Below are 11,998 nucleotides of genomic sequence, written 5' to 3'. Positions count from 1 at the left end.
GATGGCTGGAGTTGTCTTAATTTACAGGGTTTTTGAAAGGTAAATTTTACACACAGTGAAATCTACAGCTGTTGAGTGTGCCATTATGTGGCTGATTTTAAAAGGTACGTGGAAGAGTGTTTTCCAGTTTAATAGTTAGGTATTTATTTTAACTTGTGTTAAAAAACAAACCCACCCGCTTTCCATATATGGTAGTGACATAGTTTCCTTTAACAACGAATGTAGTATTTACTTGAGCTGATGTAAAGGACTGGGGATGGGGGAAAAAGGGAGGGGGCTTCCAAGTTGCTGAGGCTGTGCCTCGAGGTGTCGTTTCCCGAGCTGCTGTCGCTTCTGAGAGCAGCCTCAGCCGGCGAGCTCCGGGCCGCGGTGCAAACCTGGGGCGCCGGGAGGGGCGGGACACCGGCTGGATCGGGGGTCTGCGGTGGGGCCGGAAAGGCGTGCATGTGTGCTTGCCTGGAATTATTATGCATCTGCGCCTCCGCTCCAACTCTTTGAGGCTGGGGATGTTCCCGTGAACACAGCAACCAGCACAGGGCCGGGAATACAGTAGGTGCCCAGTAAGTGTTTCACGAGATCACGAGTATGCAAACGCTTTGTACGCACTATTCAAAAATAAGACAGTACAGAAGCAGGAAGAATCCCACTCCTCCGTGTCCTCTCTACTCAGCGCAGTGGGGTCAAGCAAGCCACAGTGTTTGTTGACTGACAGTCCAGCAGGCAGAGGAAGACTTGACCGCGGTGGGAGGTTGTCAAGAACGCGGTCGGGCGTCGGCGTTGGCGCTGAGGTCAAGGGAGCCCAGAACAGACAGAAGTAAAACCATGGTTTCTTATCTGAGCATGCGCGCCGGGGCCCGCGCTAGCCTCATTATCCTACGGCCGGAAAACGCTGGTAGGTGCCTCGTTAGCGCAGTAGGTAGCGCGTCAGTCTCATAATCTGAAGGTCGTGAGTTCGATCCTCACACGGGGCACAATACTTTTGTTCGCTCTGCGTCTCCACTCCCGCCAGGACGACGGGTTTTATTTGCTAGTCTGTGCACAGGGAGACCCTGGCGTCCGCGCTTTTCCGCAGACGGGTCTCCAGTGCGTCGCTGGGCTCCGCCTCACCTCCCAGAAGAACGGGTCCGCGCCCGCTGTCATTGCTGTGAAGTCTCCCTTCTCTGTTCAGGGCCCGGGACCGAGGACTGGAAGGAAGGCCGAGGCACGACGACAGGGGGACACAGGCGGGAGACTGGCCGCGACCCCGTAAGCCCCTGACAAAACCGCAGCTCCCCCTGCGCGCTGCGGCGGTGGGGAGGGGGTGCCCAGGAGGCAGCACCCCTGCCGCCCGGTCCTCCCCCGCCGTCCTGCCCTGGCCGCGGAGGCCGGGCGCTCGCGGGCGGCGCGCACGGCCGGGGATTAGGCCGGCCGAGTGCTCGGGGTCCGGCAGGGCGCCGCGGGCGCCGCGGGAGGGGGCTGATCCGGGCCGCCCGACAGCAGGGCAGGCTGCGGCTGCGGGGCTCGGGAAGCGGGCGGCACGAGCGGGCCAGGCGGCGGAGGGCACTGAGCACCACCGGGCAGCGTGGGCCTGCGGCGCTGGGAGGCGGCGGGACCCGAGGGGGCGGCCGGGGGTGGGGGAGCGCTGTTAGCAGGGCGTGCCGGCGGCTGCGGGGCGGAGCGGGACCCGGGGCCGTGCTGCCACTGCGGCCGAGACAGGTGCACTTGCAAGTGCGGTCGTCACCGACGGTTCCTGGTAACTGCTCCTCAGCTCAGGCCAAACGGCAAACCAAGTGGGGATGTGCTCGCTGTAACCGCCCCTTCATCCGGCCAGGTTTCCATGGCGGCACCAATCTCTGCAGTTCCCCCCCGAGGGACGCGATGATACTTCTCGCTCACTATCCTGGGAGGGAGCGTCTTCCAGAGGCTTTCGCTTCGTTCTTTTTACCATAAGGTCCCTTGCTCAAGGAGTCGTGGTGCCAGTGCGGAGATGCTGCCGTTTGTCAGCTGGGTTTATTCCGAGGATACGTTCAGGTACTCAGGGAATAACCACAGTTGGCTTCGGGGCCCCACTGCATCCGCTGTGACTCCAGCTTGGCCCCAAACCCCGTCACCTGCCACCGTTAGCCCTGACTTTGGTGGACACGGGGATTAGTGTCAATTTAGAGCCAATGTCCAGGAGCCCCTCACGGGGCTGGGGCCAATCCTTCAAGGTAAATGGCAACAGGTCCCTTTGGAAAGATTTGGGGGATTATTTATAGCATAATAGGTGGCACTCACTGCTGCAGGATCCTTCCTGGGGGTGGGGGTGGGGGTGGGGGCTGGCCTTCTCCTCGGGCAGGAGGCTTTGGATCTGGAACTAAGTTTAGGTCTGGAAACGGTGACAGGCATGGCTCTCCCCGTGGTGACTCAAGTCAGGTTTTCAGCCAGCAGATCTGGAAGCTTTCCTGTTACATACATGGAGTCACATTTTAGTAGACTGCCAACTCTTCCGTCCTTAGGGACAACATAACCCATTACCAGTAGCCCCCAATCCCCACTATTACTGCTTCTCCACTGCCCGCTACTCTGAATGGTTGCCACTCCACCTCTGCTACTTCGGAATCCTATCATCTTCCCTGAAATCAGGGAGGGCCGATCGGCAGAGGCATCTCTCCCCGGCTCACCCACAGAAGACCCGGAGCTTTTCCCAAGTTCGCAGATCCTCCCTTGACTCGGTGCCTTCCCGAAACGTCTTTGGGGCTGAGCGCGTAGCTGGGTGATGGGCCACAAGTTCCTATGTGATCCATCTAGGCCTACATCCCTACCTTCCTAAGCTTCTGGATACCTTCAGCTACATCATGCCAGGCAACCTTTGGCGTCTGAACCCTGATTATAAAGAGAGCAGCACTGAGTCCACATTTCTGTCCATCAGCAGGGTAAACTGTTAGAGCCGCTTTTAATGGCTCGGCAGTGCCAGCCACGGGCTTCCTGCCTCTCAGCTGCCATTTCCGTCTTCCTCCCTTGCTGCGCGGTGAGCCACGGGCCTCCTCAGGCACGACCGTGCAGGATGGCACCCCGGCAGGGGGGGCGCTGGCGGACGTCGCAGGAGGAACGGGCCTTCTCTTCCTCCTTCCAGCGGGCTGTTCGGCTCCTTCTGGTTCCTGCTTCCCGGTCCGCCAGCCGTGGGAGGCTGTGGGGACAGCCAGTGGTACTCCGCCCCGGCCGTGTGCCCAGAGTGCACAGTCTCGTAGTGACTTCACAGCCTCCGCCCGATGATCGCGTTGCCACAATCCTCCCATCACAGACGGGGAATGTTCCAGGTCTGATGCCCGCAGCAACATCCGGCTCGCTCTCGGCACCTGCCTTCCAGCCTTGGTCCGCCCGGGGCGCGCGGGGTGGTTTCCCACGGCCCTGTGACATGGACAGTGCTGGGCCGGGCGCGCGCCACCCTGACAACACTCAGGGGCCTGCTGCGCTGACGCCCCAGGCCCTTTGACCCCGCAGCCTTGGGTCGCCTGTGCCCCGGAGACTGACGACTCTGGCCTGGGCAACCCAGAGAACTTCTCCGCCCAGGTCTGAACCTGAGCCTTGTGGAGGGAGGGGGCCTCCTTTCCAAGTCTGTCCTTTACTCTCCCCCAGTCCTTGGTACCCTGTAGAATGCTCTTGACGTCTTTAAGTTAGTCTCCTATCATAGTTTAGTAACTCGCTCTCTCTGAAACTTTTCCTGCTAAAATTGCCGCGTGGTTCGTCTCCTGGCCGGGTCTAGACCCGGCTCCGGAAGCTGTGCTGAGGGCATGGGTACCAGCAAAGTAAGCCATGGCGGCGCTTTCCTTACCGCTACTGGCCAAAGCGCAATCCCTGTGAAAGGCCTTTAGCAAGTGCTCAGCTCCTGCTCAGCATCGGGGAATTCCTACTGGAGAAAAACCATATGAATGTAATAAACCTGACAAGGCCTTTAACCAAGTGAATAATTTATTCAACACCACTGAATTCATACTGGACAGAGACTCTTAAGTGTAGCGGACGTGGAGAATTCAGCTGAAGCCCCAAATTTATCCAACATGGAACACTTCACACTAGAGAGAAACCTTGTGAAGGTAATAAATATGAAAAGGCCTGTAGGAACCGCTCTGCTTTAACAAGCTCAAGGGAGTCCTGGAGAGAAACTTCTGCAAGATAGCCGGAGTGGGAAGAATTTTAGCTAAGCTCAACCTTTCTTCAATTCCCAGGGAATTTACATTATAAAGAAATTGGGGTTAAGTTGAAGATATGTCAAGAAGCAGGAAGAGATCATCAGAAATGTAGTTGGTTCATACATTACGTGCGCTAGAGTCTGAAAATGCCAACCAAGCACATATGACCAGAGATTTAGCCCAGTATCTGAAATTTGCTATGGCAGTGACGTGATCAAGATTATTATTGGGAGAACTAGAGAGTCGCAGAAAACTGAAGGAATTGATAGGAAGAGCTTCATTTGGTTGAGGATATGCCTGTCACTAGATAAATGGAAACTTTTTAAAAATGAAATACTGTAACACTATAAAAGAGGTGTGTGTGTTTGCAAAACCAGTCTGAGTAGGTGTGAGTGCTGGTAAAAAGGGGACCGGAAGTAGAGGTGAAAATCTGGCTTTATGTAGCTGATTCTGGCTGGATCAGGATACTTTAGAATTTGAATCCTTTTAGGTGAGCAAGCGATTTCGAGTTCACCCAACTCTCCATTCTCCCCTGTACATTTTATATTCTGTGACTCCCTGTTGCCAGACACGCACCAGCTGGCCCATGAAGGCACGTTTGCCGCTGCCTGAAAATGGACAGAAAAGTAGGCTGAGGAAAGTGCTCTTGGGAAACCAATGCCTTGCATTAGGACTTTGCCTACTGGACAAGAGAGCATTTTGCTTACTGCCAGTATTTGGTTTACTATAAGATTATGCTTAAAAAAAATTATGCTTTATGACCACAGACACAATTACTACTATGAATTGCATGCTTCTCTATGTCAAGCACAGTCCCAGAATTTTACATTTTAATTTAATCCTCACATCAGGTCCCTGAGCTATTTCTACCCTCCTTTTAGAAATGGGTTCAGGGAAGGTTCTGGAAATAATTACCCAAGATGAGGAAGTTGTGAGTAGCCCTGCTGTGGAGCAAAGAGCCAGAGTGGGGAGAGCAGGCGGGGCTGTCTGGAGAAGCAGAGATAGAGACTGGGGTGGGCTCCCTGGGGAAGGGGGGACCCCGCTGCTGGGGAGCTGCTGGGGGACAGAGGGCCACCATGCACACTGTCAGTGCTCCAGATGTCCTGTTGACTTCTCAGTTCTGGCTGTACAGATGTTGAGATGATTTCCTGTTCTTTGTTTCTCCGTTTATCTTTAAAATAAACACTCATCAACTCAAGTCAGAGATTTATGCTGGTCCTTGCAACCTGGAAGAGCCTAACACAAGCTTTAAAGCTTCAAAAATTTTATTATGAAAAGTACAAGAAGCCATTTACAAGCCCAAAGCATCAGAACGAAATAGTACACATAATTTTTATACACACATTTTTTTCTGTACAAAAAGGTTGACCTCTCTAGGGATATAAAATAAATAATCTGAAAATCGGTGTCACTGATTGCAAAACAGGTGTCTCTCCGACTCTCTCAAGCCCTCTGTGTGGCCAAAAGGTGAGGCGGCTGACGTCTGTTGCGGGCCTGGACGGTGAGTCTTTGGCGAAGATTTCGTACTCTCTCCACAAGATCCCGCTCCATGGTGTCCCACTGTATTCTTCTTTGATTTAAAGAAACTTCAAAACAAAATTTAAAGTTAACAACAGTTTAATTTTCTGATGTTAGCAGTGATATAGCATTTATTTTAAAGGTAAATACGTTGTCAAAAACCAATAATGAAACGAATATTCGAGAAACCAAATTCCTCGAACAAAAAAGCCTAACCTATTGTTTCCTATATTGTTCCATTTACAAGCCAAATATTTATTTGTTGAATTGAATGAAGGCTATCAGAGAACCTACTTGCTTTTGTTTATATAGCAATTGTTTTTAAATTTGGGGGCTATAGACTATAGATAATCTTTTATTTTTTTTTTTAAAGATTTTATTTATTTATTTGAGAGAGAGAGAGAATGAGAGACAGAGAGCAGGAGAGGGAAGAGGGCAGAGGGGGAAGCAGACCCCCCCCGCTGAGCAGGGAGCCCGATGCGGACTCGATCCCAGGACTCCAGGATCATGACCTGAGCCGAAGGCAGTCGCTTAACCAACTGAGCCACCCAGGCGCCCGATAATCTTTTAGATCAGGAACAAATCTTGTCCAAGAGAGGGTGAGTGAGTTAATGATGAGAAAAAGCACTCCAAGTTGCCAAAATTAATATTTAGAAAAGTACACGAAGACTACTTTCCCAATGACTAAATAAAAATAAATACATCAAATGGTTTTCATAGTGGCCAACACAGGAGCGTCCAATTAAAATATTACAATGTGTCCACATGCAACAGCCATTTCATACTGCGTTTGAGGGGCTAGTAAACACTGCAATCTGAAAAAAAAAAAAGCACCTTAAAAATACACTTCTCTCAAACTTACATATTCAAACAGCTCCAATTTCTGAATATGATACTTTCCTCCATAGGAATACAACTTTTATGTTTTGTTTTCTGCTAAATAACCTGAGCTTACCAAATGTCTTGATTTGATTTTCTAACTTAGAATTACCTAACTAAAAATTTAAGTTCTGACATGTCGGACTAAAGAACAGCTGAAAATCCCGTGTACTTTCGTTCGACCTACACGTGACTTTTAGTTTAATTCCTAGTCCGACACAGAATCTATGGATGCATATGAAGCATGAGTTAGCAAAAATTTACAACACTGGAATCGCATGCCTTGTTTTTAGGGATATTTTTTATAAAGCTTGTCTTCAGGGGACACTGTATAAGAATCTGTTCTTCTAAAAGAACTCAAAAGATCTTGTTAAATTCTGCTCCTTCTATATGATGGTTTTGTTGAAAATGTCAGTTGAAATCAAAGTCTAACAGAGTTTCTTGTCCCCTCCCCCGTTTTAAAAAGAAATCAAATACTTTACTGGGAAAACAGTCAGCTCCTTTATGGGCTAATGCTGTGACTTTCTTTTTTTTTTAAGATTTTTAAAATTTATTTATTTGAGAGAGAATGAGAGAGAGAGAGAGAGAGAGAGAGCACATGAGAGGGGGGAGGGTCAGAGGGAGAAGCAGACTCTCTGCCGAGCAGGGAGCCCAATGCAGGACTCGATCCCGGGACTCGGACTCGATCCCGGGACTCCAGGATCATGACCTGAGCCGAAGGCAGTCGCTTAACCGACTGAGCCACCCAGGCGCCCTGTGACTCTATTTCTGTATCACGTTTCCACCCTGTCCCTTGCAAACATAAACAAAAACTTGCAGGGAATCAAGCGGAGGGTCAAAAGTCCGCCATTCAGCAGGAAGCTGTTTGTCTTGGGCAGGTGGGCCGCTAGGGGCCCTGGCGGTCCACCACAGCGACCCGGGCAAAAACCCCTGTCTTCAGTGGCTATCGGGCAGGGCCCAGTCCAGAAGAACAGAGTCAGAAAATTCAAGCATGTAATAGCTTTGAAAACTAATGCTCAGATTTTCTCTCCACGAGGGTGTAAAAACTGGTTGTGAAGATCATTACTTTAGTTAGTGACAGACTTCTGTAGGCGCCTACGACTAGTATCAGAGAAAGGAAATGACATCAGTGACATTCATCTGGCAAACGTTCGCTACCTGGTTTCGGTCTGACCAGTTTGTTCTCTAGCTAGAAGAGCTGAGAACCCTGCACTCTCCATTTCAGGAATTTCCATTATCAATCCCTGGGAAAATGGCATCAGCAATGCTGCCAACACAATTCAAGCCACAGTCTTGCTTAAATGAGCGCTATGTTTTAAATACGGAAGAAAGATTTCTTGCTTATCAACTTACTGCATGTCGAGGAATCCATTTCCGAAATGTCATCTAATTGTGAGGTCCGAGGCGCACCGCTTGAGGCGACCTGTCCGTTTGGGTAGCTGGGCACTGCTGTTACACAAGTGAGGAGATACAGACGGTGTTTGGGAGTGAGTGGAAGCCGTTGTGAATTCCAAACAGTCCCTAAGAAATGCCAACTGCCACAGATAAAAAGCCCCCACTTCTGTTCTGAGAGCTGAAGTTTTGGTGACATGTTTTAAAAACACCTTTAGCCAAGACAAAAAGCCAACCAACCAACCACTCAAAAATAGAGATGTTAGGAGAGAGATCCCAAATATTTCTTGGACAAGATTATGAAATGTGATGAGCAAGCCTTCCCTGAGAACTCCCCAGAGCCCACCCTTGGCAGCTTCCACCGGGTGGGGCCTAATCGCAGCAACAGAGAGCATGTGAGAACCAGCGAGAGGCAGGCTTTCCCCTGAAACCTTCCAGAACAGCGAGCGGAGCGGGGTTCCGGCACCAACCTGGTGCCTCCCCCCGTTTCTTGGTCAATCACTCACCTCAAAAGTTATACTGGCCCCTCGGCCGTGTTTTCACTGTTCCCCAACTCTTACACTTTTCCAATAAGACACCAAGGTCTTTTTTTTTTTTTTAATTTTTCAGGCAAGTGTCAGGACTGTCCCTTTCTACTCCCATCACTAGGGTCCAAGCCGCTAAGAACCAGGCCCAGACTGTCTGAGTTACACTGACTCATTAAGATGCCTGCCTTTTACCTGGTCTCAAGGGCTGTAGCTAATGGTTTTAACTCACAGTTTTAGCTCAATGAGTCATTAAGACTATTTGGGGCTGATTACCAAATGACTCACTTGAACTGGTGTGGGGGAAATAGGATGTGAGAGTCATCCTCAAATATGTGAAGGGCTGTCATGTGGCAGAGGCAGTAGATATAATCTGCATTTGCGCCTAAGAACTGTTTCTAATGAGGGAATTTACAAAAAAAAAAAAGGCATATTCAATTTTACACAAGGAGACATAGCTTGTAAATAAAATACTGGCAGAAATGGAATTGGGTAGTGAGCTCGCCAGCTCCATGATATTCTGGCATAAGCTGGATACCCACCATTCACTACTGCACCAGTGATTTGCACAGATCCTGGTTCCTCCAGATCCTTTCATATCTGAGACCTCTCTGGCCCTTGTCTCTCCTCTGTCCTCCAAGAGCCATACTGGCCCAGGCTGTTTCCTTCCTCTTCCTGAAGGGCCGTGGTGTAAACATCACCTCTGTCCTGGCACTGAATGGTCCCCTCTGCCGACAGCTGTGCTTCCTTCAAACACTGGCTGAGCAGACTCACCTATGAACTTTTAAAACAAAAATCCGGCTTCCTAGCTTCTATCCTAGATCTACCAAATTAAATCACTGTTGGTGAGGTCCTTAAGAGGGTTTTTGGTTTGGTTTTTTTTTTTTAAGATTTTATTTATTTATTTGACAGAGAGACAGCGAGAGAGGGAACACAAGCAGGGGGAGTGGGAGAGAGAGAAGCAGGCTCTCCGCTGAGCAGGGAACCTGATGCAGGGCTCGATCCCAGGACCCCGGGACCATGACCTGAGCTGAAGGCAGACGCTTAACGACTGAGCCACCCAGGCGCCCCGGTTTGTTTTTTTTTAAATCTGCAATTTACAAAAAAATACTAAATGCTAATGGTAACACATTTGAACACATAAAGAATAAAGCAAAAACTCCACCTTACGGTTAGGGTTAGGGCCAAGAGGAATGGCAGGCCCAATCTGCTGGGACTGTGGTGACCTTCCCAGGAGTTTGATTTGAGAGCATGGGTCAAGGGAGTGTCAGGCTCATGGTTTGCGCCCAAGGGGCCGGCAGAAAGTGGGGGTTCGCTGGAACGGGCATGCAGATTTCTACTGCACTATATGGTTTCTGGAGTTCTAAATGGCTTGGTTTCCTTCTGGGTGGCAGGCTGAGTCCTCTGGTATTGCTCAGGTGTCCACAATCCCTGGGGCTTTGGAGCCAGGCCTCTGGGGACAGACCCCTCAGAAGCCATGCTAGGGTTAGGGGTAAGACCTAGGGGCATGGCAGTCCTGATCTCCGGCGCTGTGGCGAGCTTCCCAGCGTTCTGTGTTGAGGGCGTACGGCATGCAAGTTCCCGCACGGGTTTTTGTACATACTCGTTTCCGAATCTCCTGGGTACATACCTATGAGCGCAACTGCTGGGTCATACAGCCACTTTATGTTTGACCTTCTGAGAATCCTCCAGACTATTTCCCAAAGCGCCTGCCATTTCACACAAGCTCCAGCACCGTCCCCATTTCTCTCTGACCCTCGTCAACAGTCGCTGTGTTTGATTATAGTCACGCTAGTGGGTGTGAAATCGTATCTCATTCTGTTCTTGTATTTTTACTTTTCACATGTGGTTTTGGTTTATATTGCCCTAGTGACTGATGGAGTTAAACGTCTTTTCTTGGTGTGTACTGTGGCCATTTGTATCTTCTTTGGAGAACTGTATATTCAAATCCTTTGCCCATTTAAAACTCTGCACTAATATTTTATAGGACATGGCTAGTCAGCTACAATTTAAGTTTATGGACCACGGATTTCAGGGGCAGCAAGGGCCATTCACATTGTCCAGAAGGTCCTGTTTTCTAGAAAATAATAAGAATTTCCTCCTCACTGCTAATAAAGATTTGACACTAAGCAAAAATTTTATTTTTTTGAAGATTTATTTATTTGAGAGAGATAGAGCATGAGTGTGGGGAGGGCAGAGGGAGAGGGAGAATCTCAAGCAGACTCCACGCTGAGCGCAGAGCCCAACGCAGAGCTGGATCCCAGGACCCTGAGATCATGACCTGAGCCGAAATCAAGAGTCAGACGCTTAACCGACAGAGCCACCCAGGTGCCCCCCACCCATTTAAAAAATTTTAAATAAATGAGCCGTCATTGGCAAGCTCTTCTCTGTTTCCTACTTCCTGGTGCCTCCATTCTGGGCCCTGAGTGACAAACAAATGCCAAGCGCCTCCAATCAAAATGCCATTTTCCTAATTACAGCTGATGATCTCCCAGTGTTAAGAGCAAGTGACTCTGATTTCATTTACACACCCTGATTAAGAAAGTGACAAATCCTTACACGTTTGCCTTTTGAAAAATGGATGATTATATTAACCAAATTATCTCTCGTTGGTGAAATTTAGGAAAGTTAAAAAAATTGAAGTAGCTCGGTGGGACGACCCCACGGAGGCAGAGGGGCCAGCGTGCGGGAAGATGACTGATGACCCACAGGGAAGCTTCTGCAGTTTCTTCCTTTTTCCTATTTCTAAATCCACAGGTTCTCTAACAGCCTCAAGCATCGTTTCTTTCTAGAGGAGGGGTAAGTGCGAGAGGGTTAGGGACAGGTAGCAGCTCCACCGCTTACTCTCTCTTGTAAGCCAGCTGTAAATATTTGCTTTGTGCAAAGAGTGACATTCCCCTCCCTCCTGCCCCAGGGGCGGGGGAGGGGGAATCCGGGACCTGAGTCTAAAGCAGGAGAGCTACTGAAGAGTTTCAAATGTAGGCATAATTAATGCAGATGCTTCTAACCTACATTTCTACTTTTCAAATGTGTGAATTACAGAAGTTACACCCACAGCGACATTATTCATAGAAGCCAAGAAGTGGACACAACCTCAATGCTCATCAACTGATGATGAACGGATAAATATATAATGTGGAATACCTCCGCAACGGAATACTGGCAATAAAAAGGATGACATACTGATGCATGCTACAGCGTGGATGAACCTCAAAACATCACGCAAAGTGAAAGAAGTCAGACACAAAAGATCATAGAGTGTGTGATTCCATTTATATGAAGTTTCCTGAATAGACCAATCTGTAGACACAGGAAGTTGATCTGTGGTGGCCAGGGGCTGGCAGGGAGTGAGGGGAAATGGGGAGTGACTGCAAATGGATACAAGGTTTATTATGGGGCACTAAAACCGCTCTAGAATTGATTACAGTGATGGTTGCACAACTCTGTGAATATATATATATATTTTTTACATATGGCAATACTATAAAATTGTATAAATAGGTAAATCATATGGTATGTGAATTATTTATCAGT

At 49.1% G+C, this 11,998-nt stretch overlaps 1 protein-coding gene and 1 non-coding gene across 11 annotated transcripts in view; one reads left to right on the top strand and one right to left on the bottom strand.

The window, feature by feature from the left end:
* The first annotated feature begins 898 nt into the window (after positions 1-898).
* On the top strand, positions 899-971 carry TRNAM-CAU. Its single transcript has one exon. It is a non-coding gene; the product is annotated as a tRNA-Met (tRNA).
* Positions 972-5,406: 4,435 nt separating this feature from the next.
* Positions 5,407-11,998, bottom strand: part of TBC1D31 (TBC1 domain family member 31) — a 65,895-nt gene continuing 59,303 nt past the window's right edge. For 9 of the 10 annotated variants that reach the window (XM_021688711.1, XM_044914296.1, XM_044914295.1 and 6 more), the window contains 2 exons: positions 7,902-7,997; positions 5,407-5,737 (listed from right to left, as the gene is read on the bottom strand). In XM_021688711.1, the coding sequence (XP_021544386.1) occupies positions 5,595-5,737; positions 7,902-7,997 (239 nt within the window). In that variant the 3' untranslated portion in view covers positions 5,407-5,594. The remainder of the gene's footprint in view (positions 5,738-7,901; positions 7,998-11,998) is intronic. The other variant, XM_044914297.1, reaches the window with a different exon arrangement.

This window comes from Neomonachus schauinslandi, chromosome 4 (assembly GCF_002201575.2).
Source record: "Neomonachus schauinslandi chromosome 4, ASM220157v2, whole genome shotgun sequence".
NCBI classification, from domain to species: Eukaryota; Metazoa; Chordata; class Mammalia; order Carnivora; family Phocidae; genus Neomonachus; species Neomonachus schauinslandi.
Note: the sequence above shows the minus strand (reverse complement) of the source record. Positions and strands in the feature narration are given on the sequence as shown.